Below are 13,240 nucleotides of genomic sequence, written 5' to 3' on the forward strand. Positions count from 1 at the left end.
TCGCCACTCCCAGCGCAGCCCGAGTACCTTCTGTGCGTGTTGCGGTTACTGTTCACGTGGCCTTGACCTGTACAGCCAGGAGTGGGGCACTTGAGCACATTCTCGTGCATAGCCAAGACTGGAAGAGAACCAGGGAGAGGGAGATGGTGAGCCCCACCAAGGAACATGGAGGAGCCCCATCTGAAGTCTCCAACTCTGCAGGGCGGCAACTTAGAGCAGCAACCCAGAGTGGCTCCCAAGCCTCAGCCCAGTCGAGGCACACTCCCGCCCGCTGTGGCCCCTGCTTCCCTCGCCTTCAAACCCCCTGGTTGTTCTGTGAGTCACCCTTTGAAATGAATGCTCACAATTACTGCCTCTGGCTTAGGAGTGAACAAGCTTAGGCTTCCTCCTCGTGGCCCTCAGAGCACAGATGGCTGGCTCTTCCCTGGCTTGCTGGCTCCTCCTCCCTCCCGGGTACCTGCGTTTGTGGCAGGCCCTCCTGGGGGCCCTGACCCTGGCTGCCGTCTCAAGGTAGGTAAATGGGCACACTCCATATCCCCGGCCACGTAGGACTCAAGTTTGGGCACCCGGACAGTGCCGATCCAAAGGGACAGGGCCCTGGGATGGGGGTGGGGGTGGGGGGCTACATCATCCAAACACCAGAGATGGCTTGAGCTGTGCATAGCTACTCACTCTCCGGGGGAATCCTGTCCTTGTGGGGGCAACCAGATAGGCTGCGGTGGTGAGGGTACAGCCCTGTCACATGGCCAGTGCCATCACAGCCTGGTGTTGGACACTTGATCTCGCGCTTCTCAGCTCTGGAGGGATCTAAACACACAAGAGGCATCGGTTAGAGGGTAGCCAGAAAGCCAGGTGGGGAGGAGGACAGAACGGCCATGACTCTTCATTCCGGCTGTCCAGAGAGGAGAGTGGCCAGACTGCCCGAGAGCCTGAGAGGGACCAGGGGATGGCTAGCTAGTTCTGAAGAAACTGGTCCACATCAACTGTCCTCATGGAAAAGCCCAGAAGCTGCCCAAACTGTAAGTTTGTAAACTGCCCGAACATGTAGTAAGTTGTGCAGCATTTTAAAGAGGACAACCCAGGTAGCAGCTGGTGCCCTCTTTCCCTGCTCCTCCTGACTTGTGTGAGTCCCACTCAGGGTGGGGCCGTGCCTCCAAGAGCCCCCATGCCTTGAGGTCCAGCCTCTGCACAGAGAGGTGAAAGATGTGACGAGGTCCCTGCCGGGATATGTCCTTTGGATTTGACAAAGTGACGAGGACAAAGAAGTTAACTTGCCCAAAGCCACAGGACTAATATAAATGCCTGGGCAGAAACTTAAACTCAAAGCTCAGTTGCTGACCTCACCTAGGCTCTGCAAGCCCAGAGAGGTCACTGTTGAGTGTGGGGGCCAGAAGGGAACACCTGCCGGGACACAGATGATCCCCAGAGCACGGCCAGTGTCCCAGAGAAGTTCCTAGACGGAGCGGTTCCCCTGGGGAGAACACAGAACTCACACAACCACACTCAGAATGCCCACCCCGGCTGAGGCAGAAACCCGAGCGGGTTCTAAAGCACAGGACCCCTGGCTCTTCCTCTTCACATTCAAACAGGCAGGAAGCTGGACCTTCACCAACCTAGCAGGCAGGGTCATCACAAACGATCCCCGGAGCCTGCCTCCTGAGCTGCTACCGCTGCCACATGGGCTCTAGCCGGGCTCGCGCTGTGGCGGTGCCTCGACATCAGTCGCATCTCGCCCACTGCCAGGTGCTTCCAGCGCCGCTGTTTGCCTCACCCTGAGGCTCTGTCCCCCGGGCCCGCGCCCTCAACTCTACCCCTGAAGGCAAGGCACCCTGCGTCTGGGTCCCCCCAATGTCCCACAGGCCTGCGTCACCCAAACACCTGCACCCGGGCTGTCACTCTGCCTGTGTCCCCCAGCCGTGCCACTCCCCAATAGTGTCCCACCAATATCCGCCCTGATCTGTGGTCCCCAAGCCCACCACCCTCAGGCTGATACCCTACACAGGCCTCAACACCCTGTCCCTAAATGTGTATCACATTTACCTAGGTCTCCTTGTGTCTGTGTTCCCTCAAGACTTGTGCTGGCCTGAATCTGGGCTCCCAAGCAGCTGTCCCCCACACCTGTGCCACTCTGAAGGGTGTCCCCTTGAGAGCTGTGTCCCTCAGTATCTGCCCCAGGCCTGTCTCACGTGAGGATTCCCAGAAAATCTGGGCCCTGTGTCCCCACCTGTCTTCCAGCTGGGGCTCCCCAGGGCTCACTCAAGTCTCTTCATGACCCAGGTGTGTCCCCCCAGGGTCTGCCTGTGTCTCTCCATGACCCAGCTGGGCCCCCCGGGCTGTGCCTGAGGTGCTGGGGCCAGCTCACTGTCCCTCCCACGCTCCTCCTCCCACCTGGAGCCCTGTGTCTGTCTCTGGATCGCCCTCTGTGAGAAGTGTGAGCATGCCTCTCACTCAGCCCGCATCCAGGCCTGCTGGGGACAACCCTGGACGCAGGCATTAAGGATGGGTGTGCAGGCCCGGGCCTCCGGCCCTACCTTTGCTGCAGTAGTTCTTCCGTGCGGCATCCAGAGGCCTCACCACCTTGCCCTGTTCACCGGGGCCCGGCTGGCCCTGCTCGGTGGGTGGGCAGCCTGGCTCGCAGACGGTTTGCACCTGCTCAGCCTTCAGGGCAATGGCCTGCTCCAGGAGGCCCAGGTTCCCACGTGTCATCATGTCATACATCTCTGACTCATCAGTGACCGCAGACTTCTGGGAGCGCGAGTCTTCGTCCTTGCCATCATCAGAGCGCACCTCCACGATGACAGAGTACTCGGGCTTGGGGCTGGGAGACGCTGGGTGCCGGGGTTCCGGGGCCTTCTGGGTGGGGGCATGGGGGGCATCCTCCTGACAGATCACATCGGGAGCGGCTACTTCTTCCTCCTCCTCCTCCTCCTCCTCCTCTTCCTCCTCCTCCTCTTCCTCCTCCTCCTCCTCTTCCTCCTCCTCCTCTTCTTCCTCCTCCTCCTCTTCCTCCTCCTCCTCTTCCTCCTCCTCCTCTTCCTCCTCCTCCTCTTCCTCCTCCTCCTCCTCTTCCTCCTCCTCCTCCTCCTCATTACCCAGGTTGACTTTCATCTTGCTTGACTCCTCGCTGACCATGCCCTCCCCAGACTGGGGACCCAGCTCCTGGGAGCGTTCCCTGGTGACTTCCATGACTTCCTCTGTATCCTCTGGCCGGATGAACACGTCCTTCTCCCCCTCATCACTGGTGGCCCCTTCTTCGGCCTCCTCCTGCACCAGGTGCACAACACCGGGGCCCGGCTTGGCCACCTGACCCAAATCCTCCCCAACTAGCGTCTCTACAGCAATCTGGCCCAAATTTAGGAGAGAAGTGGCGATGATCTCCTGATAACTGCTGTAGCTGCCCTTGGTGGGGCCCGTGGGGCTGCTGATGGGGTTGGATCCGAAGTGGGGCTTGACAGGGCTCCTTCCTGCACAAAATCGGAAACAAGTGTGAAGAGCACAAGAGGCGGGCTGTCCCAGCACAGCCTGGGGCTGTGGTCATTTCTGCCAGCCCCTCTGCCTGGACCTGGAGACACGGTGAACTTATTTTCAGTCCTAGATGGAGTAGTCACTGCTGTCTTTGAAGCTGAGGAGTACTCCGATATGTTTTACTAATGGTCCTCCCCTCGATGTTTACTTTCTCAAATCAAGAAAACCTGCATCTCATAAGATGGAGCTTAAAGCACCATCGGGTTTTTTTAATTGCTCCATAATTAACAAGTACTAAATGAATTTATGTTTTCAAAAGACTCAAAGTTGAACCTCTTAACTGCCATGGCTATGACGTAGCAGGTGTTCGCCACACACAGGCCCTGGAGGACAGTCGGCAGGAGTGTCCAGGGTGCAGGAGACAGCCCTGCCGTCTGACCATTCCCAGAGGAGCCCAGCCAGGGCCGGTGCCCAGACGCCAAACTCACTCCTCGGTAAGAGAGCAGGCAAGCTAGTCCTTTCTACCTAGAGCCCTTGGGGCCACATACTGCTTGAGACACAACCAAAGACTCGGGAGGGAGGTGGGTGTAAGGACTCTCCCTGAATTGGCTCCAAAACAAAATAAAGCTCCATCTCAGACCCTGCAGGTTCAGAAGACACAGGCAGCTTTGGGGTGGGGGGTGCTGGGGGATTTGGACCTCAGGTCTCAGTCCCACCCCCAGGGTTCTGTAGTCTGCCGGCGTTCTCGGGGGACATGGACACTTTTACACCAGCATTTGCCAAAGTCTGGGTGCCCCAACGAGGCTGGTGCTGCTGAGCCCCACAGGGAAGAAAGTGAAACAAGGAATCCCTTCATTTCCCCCTGCCACTCCAGGCTTCCCTGGGCACCCCCACCGAGTCTCATCTGATGCCAGGCAGACCCCTCACTCCCACCCCCAGGCTATTCTTTCCCAGCGCCAAGTGGAGTGGGGTCTATCCCCCTCTGCTGTACATGAGACCCTCCCCCAAGCAGAGACGCACAGCCCATGTCCATCTGTCCATCCATCTCTCATATGCACATAGGCACACATCCACGGTCATGCACACAGTGTTCGCACAGAGATGCGCCCACAGACCCCCCAAGCACCCTGTACCAGCCCCTCTCCAGGAAGCCCCAACAAATGTCAGGACAAGACCTCGCTTGTTCTCAGGAATGGCTTCCTCGGCAGCCCTTTCACTAACTCAGAGTGGGCCCCCTCCCCACTCACAGGCTGTGATTCTCCAGGGCCACACTAAGCGCCCTTTATTTCAGGGGAGAAAGAGCCACAAAGCACCTTCAGCTGGTTCAGGACGATGAATCTCCTCCTGTCCTGACATTTCAGCCTCGTCCTCCTCCAGAGTTCCTTCCGATTCATCCGAAACAGAGGCGTCCTTCACCTCAGCATCCTCACTGCCGTCGGTGTCCACACTGTAGCCCTCGTCCAGAGCCAGCTTCAGGGGGTGGGACTTCCGCTTGGACACCAGGTGCTCTGGCTGGGCACCCTCCAGCTTCCTCTTCTTGGCCAGAGGGCAGCTCTGCAAACTGGGAGGAAGGAGACCAGGCCAGGGGCCACCTTGTCAACACCCCCTGGGGGGTCCTCCCTCCGGCTCCTCCCCTCACCCTCCGCAGCCCCTTTCCCTGTTGTGAAAGTTTGTCTTTGCGTCTCATCACCAACCCAAGCCAGAAGCCCCACATTCAAGACTGGCAGGCTGATGTGTTTAAAATTTTACATTAATTGTCCACATTAAAAACTTAGATTATTTCCTGCTTCTCTCATGAGACCTAACCTCAGCAGTCCCATCCCAACGGCACCCCCTGTTGGGAGGGGGAGGGGACTGGCCCCAGGCGGCTCTGCTTCACACCCTCTGCAGGACACAGCCCGCTTCCTCCCACCAAGCAGGTCAGCAGGGTCCCCGGCGCCCTTCCTTCTCCACCTCCAGACCCTGCACACCCTCACCCACTGAAGTCAAGCTGACACCCCAGGACGACAACAGCGACAACCAGGTCATTTGGGTCATCAGTGTGTACGAGGTCTGCTCTGAGCTCTCCCCCATGGACTCATCCAGCCTTACAGCCCCCAACAGAGAGACTGCAGTATGACGTGCCACGACCACACCGGCCTCAGCAGCCGCAGGTGGAAATGGAAGGTTCTAGATCTACAAAGGGCCAGGAGTGGGGTTCCAGCTCCCCAGCAGCCCAACATCTCTCCCAGGAACCCCCTTACCTTACCTGCGGTGCCTGGAGTACTTGCCCCGGATGTGTCCTGAGCCGGTGCACCCTGGGGTGGGGCAGCTGGGGGGAGACAAGCAGGACTGGTCACTCAGTGGAAGGACCCGCCCACCCCAGGCCCTCACCCTGAGGAGCAGAAGATTGTCTCCAAACAGTGCGTCTCAGAATGGCTGCTTGCAGTTTGCTAAAAATTAATGAAATAACTCACCCCATTTAAATAAACGAATGGTTCATTGCAATTTTATGAGCGTGTTTAATTAAAGATCTGTATGTACGAGACCAAGACTTCCAACATCGGCACCTCCTAGATGGCTTCTTTTTTCTGTGGATAAGTCTTTCCCACTGCAGGCGAACTGCAGGCTTCCAAGCAGCTGGGACACAGGACCCTCTGTGGAGCCCCCAGAACCAGCACCTGAGGCTGGCCCAAGGGCAGAGCAGAAACACTGGGCTTCTCCATGGCCATCGCTGGTGCTGTGAGGCCTGCAGCCCCTGCCAGGCATGCCCTTGGCCTGGCAAAGTAAGCAAGTACCTCCAGGCAGGAACGGCTCTGTGTAAATATCGAGGCCTGGCCCAAGCTACAGGCCCCCAGCTGCCACCCTCCTCCAGAACCTGCAGCCTGGTGCAGGAAGGTGAGTCCAGGAAGGCTGATGACCCAGCCATAAGATGTGGGTGGGGGTGCCGCTGGGCCTCGTGCTTCCCCCCCGGGGGCCAGGAAATGCGGTTAAAGGTGCGGCCCCCAGGAGTTCCCCACTCTCCACTGTCATCTGTCTCCCCACTGAACCAAACCACAGAAAGCTCTGGAAACTTCTGATCGTGGGCACAGGGTACGCCACCCAGCCCTCTTCTAGAGTCAGCTCCATGCGAGGCCACGGTCCTGTGGGCTGCTGAGCACATCCACAAGCCACAGACTGCAAGAAGCTGCCATCACCTCATTGTCCGGAATGGCAGATTGATGCCCGGAGAAACAGAGACAGCATGGGAGATCACCTAGAGGAGGGGCACCTGAGCTCCTCCTGGGAGGGGGGCCGTCCCCAGGTGCCCAAGACAGGAAGACCTTGTTTTTAGGTTTTAGATCTAGGATTGGCATCACGGGGTCAGAGCTCCCCACCGCAGATCAGGCTTTCCCAGATCCTGCGAGGGAAGGATGGGGTGGGCCCCAGAAGGGGCACGGCCCTAGACTTCTGTCTAGGCACACCTGATAGTTTCTAATTTGATTGATCACGGACCTGACTGCAGAGCACTGTGGGCCCAAGTAGCCACGCAGGCCACACTTATCAACCGGTCGGGGAGAAACAGAACAGTCTGTGGAGACAGAGCCCCACCCACCCTGAGCTCACCAACAGCCCTCGGGGTAGCAAGGGGAAGCAACAGTGTCCCTGAGGCCCTCCCTGCAGCCCATGGCCACCATGGCTGATCTCAGTGCTGGTTTTCATGCGTTTAAAAGTTAGAAAGGAAAGGAGAAAGGGAAGAAGGGGAAAGGAGGAAAGGGAGGAAGTGGGGAGAGAATGGGAGACAGGGAGGGAAGACGTGCCACATTTCGTTGTGGGTTTCCTTTCCAGACAGACAGGACTTAGCGCTGCCCCCAGCCTGTCTATTCTAAAATCTATGCCCCATGCTTGCTTTCACTCTCTCAAGAGCTAGCTTTGAGACTTTTCACAAAAGGTCCTTGTTATTGGGGATTTGAAGCTGAGGTCCCAATTAGCCGATTAATCACTGAGTTAATCAGGCAATTATGTGACAGCTGCCGTGGAGGCCTGCAGGCCACTGGCACTGCCCCCAAACACGTCACCAGCTCCAAGCCACACCTCCACCCGCCAGTTCAGAAGAGTCCTGGCCTCCAGCCTAAACGGAGCAGGATAGGCTGGGAGCCCACGTGTGTGGAGCAGGTGAGGGCCACTCTGGGAGGAGAGGCTGGAACCCCCACGCTCCTGCCCTCCACGCAGCAGCCAAGGGAACGTCCAACAAGGGCAACGTGGGACCTGACCAAAGCCCAGGGGCTGCGATGCCAGCAGCCTATGCCTCCCAGTTCACACAGCTTCCCCTGCAAGCTTCCCCAGCGTGGCGTCGCTGAGGCCCAGAGGGTGCTCAGGGCCAGAGTGTGGAAGCAGCACCAGCTCCAGGCATCTGGAGCCTCTTCCCAGCATGTGGGATGAGGAAGACCCAGCCAAACCCTGTCCCTGAACCCCCCAGGCTCCCTGAGTGTGGCAGAGACGGAGAGATGGTCAGGAAGGCTCACAGACTGCCTACTCACAGTCAGCACTGAGCAGGGTCCGGGCCACCGCTCTGAGGTGTCTGAACATAGACCACAGGTGTCAAGGGAAGTCGAGGCCGAGGCCGAGGCCAGGAGGAGCCAGATCCCAGCTAGAGCCCCACACTCAGCTCCCGTTCCTCCAAGGGATTGGCCTCCCTCCAGCCCCCTGGAGACAGGTGGAGAGCTCCGCCCCCACTCCCATCTGTCCCATAGGCAGGAGCTGACCACTGGCTCACAGGAGGCCCTCAGCTGAGGTCAGGTGGGCTGGGCGGGAACCAGGGTGCAGTGGTGACAGATGGGCAACTCTCCTGGAACCTGGAGGCGGCTCCAGAAGGGGTCCAACCGCTTCCGTCTGCAAAGGAGCTGGGTGCCCCAACTTCACACTAGCCGTCGCCTCTAGCAGAGTCACTCTGAGGTTGTGTGACGGCAGATGGGCCCAGACCAAGACACAAATGCAGTGTCTATCGGTTCTTTACTAACGTGAAGGGGAAAAACACCAGATCCATTTGCTCTCTCTTGGGCGCTCGGTATTAACTTCAGGGCACGGAGCAGCAAAGTGGGCTCCAGAGGCAGGAGAAGGCGATGAGAGCCTCACCCACTCCTGGCCAACCTTCTGCTCTGCTCTCATCACAACAGCCGCCATGCCACTGCCCCGAGAACAAGCAGCTTCCTGGGAGCTCTGCGTGAGCTGGGGAAGAGACAGACCGGAGCAGGGGATGGCAGCAAGTTCTGGGAGGCATCATTCCCTCATCCGCGTGGTGAGCCCCCAAGTGGAGCTTCACCCTAACGCAGCCCCCCTTCCAGTGATGCTGCATGACTTCGTCTAACATCACAACGTTTCTCTTCCAGGTCCCAGCGAGTTCTCTCCCTGTGCTGGCGTCTTTCGTGTACACCTCACCAGGACGGGGGTCTCTTCTGCTTGTGCGGCACAGCCGCTGCCGTGCCAGAGGGGGAAGAAGTCCTGGCTTGCAGCATTTGCCCATTCTTGTGGCGCAAAGGTGCCTAGGGCGGCTGACGTGCAAATAAAGGGGTGAGAGCCGCGAGGGCACCACAGATCACAACCCCACGTGTAGCTCACGGCCGGTGCACGGTTGTGAACACAGGAGTGACTGGCACCTTCCCGGCAGGACATGGGCAGTTTTTTGGCATAGACCCCTCCATTTCACTCCAAGCAGCCATTCCCCAAAACCGGAAGAATTGCCGAAGACCTTGCTGCTAGCAGACATGAATGCGTTTGTCCCTAGTTTCCCCACTAAAAAATATAAGGGTCTCACTATCACCAAGTAAATAGGTTGAGACCACATAAAAAACGAAGGTGCTCACGCAACCCTCTCCCATGCACTGGCTGGGTCCTCTCTGAGAATATTTCAGAACAAATCTATTCTCAGAGTCATTTTTGGTTCTACTATTGCAGAATTATGAGAGAATACCTAGCCCTTTGGATCTGCCTTTCCAACTGCCGCCGTGACTTCATCTCTTGCCCAAGTTAACTGCTATTACCAAACCCCAGAGCTTCCTCAGGTGCTATGCCCAGCCTCCTCCCCTTCACTGTCCTGAAGATGTCCCCACTGAACGTCACACGGCCCAGGGGAAGTGGTACCTCCTCCTGGAAACCAGCTCTCGCCCTGTGCCCCTGCCCCTTTGAGCATCCATCCACTGGCCCACCCGTCGGAGAGGGCACCTCCCCTCCAGCGAGCTAACCCTGTGCTCAGGGAAAGCGCGTTCTGTGCAGCTTCCATCGGCCTGGTCTGGCTGCCTTTCCACCCTCACCCTCCCACCCTGTGACCGAGGCCAGGGCTTTGAGCAGTGGAGTGTGTGATTCAGCGCTTGTGGTTGGACAAACTTTAGCCCTCTGAGCCTTGGTTTCCCCACTTCACAAACAGGACAATAATAGCCCTGGGAACCGTGTCCTAAGAGCAACACTATGCTGTGCAGCTATAGCAGAGATCGCCACGCACCTGGGCTCTGAGTATGTGGCCTCCCTTTGTGCCCCTTCCTTTCTGTTACCAACTTATAGCCTCAACAGTTAGAGGGATGCTGGGACACTCTGGGGTCCTCTCCTTTCCCTGGCTGGCAAAAGCCACTCATCAACAGGTCTGGTGAAGAATAAGACAGTCCTGGGGTGCCTGGGTGGCTCAGTAAGTTGAGCGTCTGACTTCGGCTCAGGTCATGATCTCACAGTCCATGAGTTTGAGCCCCACGTTGGGCTCTGTGCTGACAGCCCAGAGCCTGGAGCCTGCTTCGGATTCTGTGTCTCCCTCTGTCTCCTCCCCTCCCCTGCTCATGCTCTGTCTCTCCGTCTCTCAAAAATAAATAAGCATTGAAAAAAAAATTTTTAATAAAAATAAATTTAGAAGAAGAAATAGAAGAAGAAGACGGCGATGACAGTCCTGGCCCCAGGCTTGTTCAGTTTAGTGAGAATCTTTCCCCCTAAGAACTGAGAAGCGCTGATGCCCTGGATTGATGCAGTTACGTAGGAAGAACCGTTCCAGGCTGGTGGCAGAGAGAGCAGGGAAGGAACATCACTGACCCTCAGAAACTAGACTGTTCTGCTTGTCCCCAGCTGGGGGTCTGGAAGATCACAGAAACCCCCCCTGGGGTGTGGTTGTCACCCGTGGCCCTTGAGCATGGACAGAGCACCAAGCCGATACAGTCCTTGCCCACTGTTCAGGGTGCGGGGAGCACTGGGGGCTCTGTGGTGTGCTCAGCACCAGAGCTGCCATTGGAAAGAGGGTGGGCTTGGAGCCCTTCCTTCCTCCAAGGATGAGCCTCTGGCAGGCGACCAAGTCTGGCTTCGTCTCACAGGAAATTTGTGAAAATTAAATGGGGCCCCTGGTGCCCACCTGACACACTGGGACCCTCGACAACATCACTTCCCTTTCTTCTCTCGTGTTTGAGCCAGAACACATTGGCACTACCCCTCCTCAGAAAAGGTGGGGAGAACTAGGGGCTGATTTTCTTGGTTGGTGGCAGGACGTCATCAGCGCTGTCTGAGCAAAACAGCACCGAGGGCTGGCACCAGAAGAGCCCAGGCCCACAGAGTCGCGAGTCCAAAGGATGTGTGGGTGGTGCTGGGGGAGCAGTCCTTACGCACAAGCACTGGGTGGCTTTCTCTCTGGCCTCTCCCACCCCCACCCCCCACAGCCCCAGGAGCCTAGCCCAGGACAGAAGCAAGCAGGTGAGGGCAAGTCGACCTCTGGGGAGGAGAGCCTGGCCCCTCTGCCCTGACCCAGCAAATCTCCGCAGTAGGCTGTCCTCCCTTCCTCCTCAGGGTGCTCATGCCTTGTGAGACGTGACCTAGAATCTGGAAAGTCACAGGGCTAAGCCATTACCAGATCACCAACACACAAAAACACTGTCTGCATCTAGAGTCAGCGGAAAACTTGGGACCTGGACAGCCAGCTTCCTCAACTCTGGCCAAACCACCAGACACAGAAGCATTTGTGAGAGCCCACTAACACAGCACCTTGTTGCTGGCTGGGGACCGTGGGGACTACCAGGGCCTGGTGGTGACCAGATGCGAGCGTATCTGTGCCCCTGTGTCGAGGCTGGCTGCACGGTAGGGCCAGGACAGAGGTGGAGGGAGGGCCGAGAAAGGTGAAGATAGCTGGACTCATGGCGAGGAGGAAAGGGGTTCGGGGGTGTGCTTGGTCAGTCCAAAGTGCCCAGTGTGGGACATTTTGGGTGTTCGGGGTCACAGGCATGCGCAATGCTGGGAGCTAGCAGAAAGCCTTTCTTACCTGAGGTCGGCACCTGTGGGCTCTGGGGGCACTGGGTGAGAGAAAGAGAGAAACAGGGAAACACATGTGGGAGTCCGAATTGAAAAGGCACATCGCCCTCATGGCACAAATGGAATCAAAAGCGGAGGCAATCCCAGTGAGAATGGAACCCCGTCCTTTCCTGACCTCCTGGTATGTCCTGCAGGGTCCAGTGGAGCGAGCTGCCACCTCTAACCTGACGCTGTGCCAGACTCTCCCCACGAGAGGCTGGTAGTTTTGCAGACTGGGTCAGACGCCCCACCTAATACAGGCTCTCTGGGCCCTCGGGGCCAGGATGGTTTCCCTTTCTCTAATTGCAGCTAGAAGTCAGCTTCCAGCAGGAAACTTGACCCAGCAGATAAAGCTGGACAGAGAGAACAGATGGGCCGAGCGGCTGGTCCCTCAGTGACGTAGGCCACCGGGGGCAACATGCACCGGGGTCCAACTGGGCAGCTCACCTGAGAAGCTCAGTGTTCTAGCCCCTCCGTGAAGGCCACCCACGCACGGGGACACGCAGCCCTGGCCCGTGTGTGCTCATGGAGTCAGGGAGGTGAGGCTGGCCAAGGGTTCAGCAGGGCCTTGGCTCCCTGTCTCCCCACCCCACTGCCAGTTAAATCTGACAACTGCCCATGGCCATCCAGCACCAAGACTGACGTCCTGGGAGGCAAGGAGGCTGGTGATGGGAGCCTGGCAGCGTCTCAGTTCCAAACAGAAAGGTCTGCTGGGCGAGCTCTGCTTTCCCCACTCTGTGGGACTGCCTGCCTCCTCACCTCCACCCCAGGCAGCTTTGTCTGGACCCCACAGCAGCCCTCCTAGGCACCTTGAAGCTGAAGAGGCCTGAAGCCGCCAGACACCATGGACCCCAACTGCCCAGCGTAAGGGGAGGAGCATCCCAGGGCCTGGTCATCACTGTGGGGTTCTGTTTTCCTGAGGAAAGTGACATTTACTGCTTTAGGGCCTGGGACTCACAGCCAGACCCAGCTGGGAGGGGACGGCACTCACCTCGGAGGGCCTTGGATCGCGTACGAGCCCGCTTATCCTCATGTTCTAAGCTCATCTGCAAGCAAAAACAACTGTGATGTTAGCCGAAACCCAGCACAGAACCACCCCTCGAGGGCCACACTGGACCTCCAGCCGTTTTCTGGCTCAAGTTTTACTGGTGAAGATGAATCTGTGACACAGAAAGACAAGGAGTGGGCTCCGAGGAGGGGGAGGCCTGAGACCAGGAGCAACAGGTACAGGGGAGGTGCTTCAGGACAGAGACCACCAGTCAAGGGGGGGTGGGGGGGGGCGTCCCTTGCCTCCTGCTCCCAGCCCTCCCACTGCCCCACACACACCAGAGCAGGAACCTCAGGCAGGAGCCCTACCCCACCCACCAGCTCTTCATAAATGTTAGGGTCTCATAGAATATGGCCTCCTGGCAAGGCTGAGGGTTCCACCCAGCACTCTCTGGGGGTGGCAGGTGCTAAGGCACCATGGCAGGTCACCCACTGGGCCCCAGAGCCCGGCTTCCCACAG

General features: G+C 58.0%; 1 protein-coding gene across 1 annotated transcript in view; it reads right to left on the reverse strand.

Annotated features, from left to right (window-relative positions):
* The window catches only part of MYT1 (myelin transcription factor 1), a 39,989-nt gene extending 27,210 nt beyond the window's left edge, over positions 1-12,779 (reverse strand). Inside the window, exons 1-7 of the mRNA XM_047069568.1 lie at positions 12,725-12,779; positions 11,705-11,735; positions 5,714-5,776; positions 4,779-5,026; positions 2,532-3,464; positions 673-807; positions 28-118 (exon numbers count right to left, since the gene is read on the reverse strand). Of these exons, the coding sequence (XP_046925524.1) occupies positions 28-118; positions 673-807; positions 2,532-3,464; positions 4,779-5,026; positions 5,714-5,776; positions 11,705-11,735; positions 12,725-12,779 (1,556 nt within the window). The remainder of the gene's footprint in view (positions 1-27; positions 119-672; positions 808-2,531; positions 3,465-4,778; positions 5,027-5,713; positions 5,777-11,704; positions 11,736-12,724) is intronic.
* Between the last annotated feature and the right edge of the window lie 461 nt (positions 12,780-13,240).

Source organism: Lynx rufus, unplaced genomic scaffold (genome assembly GCF_022079265.1).
Source record: "Lynx rufus isolate CCGP_SWC_20201006 ecotype Redwood Valley unplaced genomic scaffold, mLynRuf1.p SCAF_8, whole genome shotgun sequence".
Lineage (NCBI taxonomy): Eukaryota > Metazoa > Chordata > Mammalia > Carnivora > Felidae > Lynx > Lynx rufus.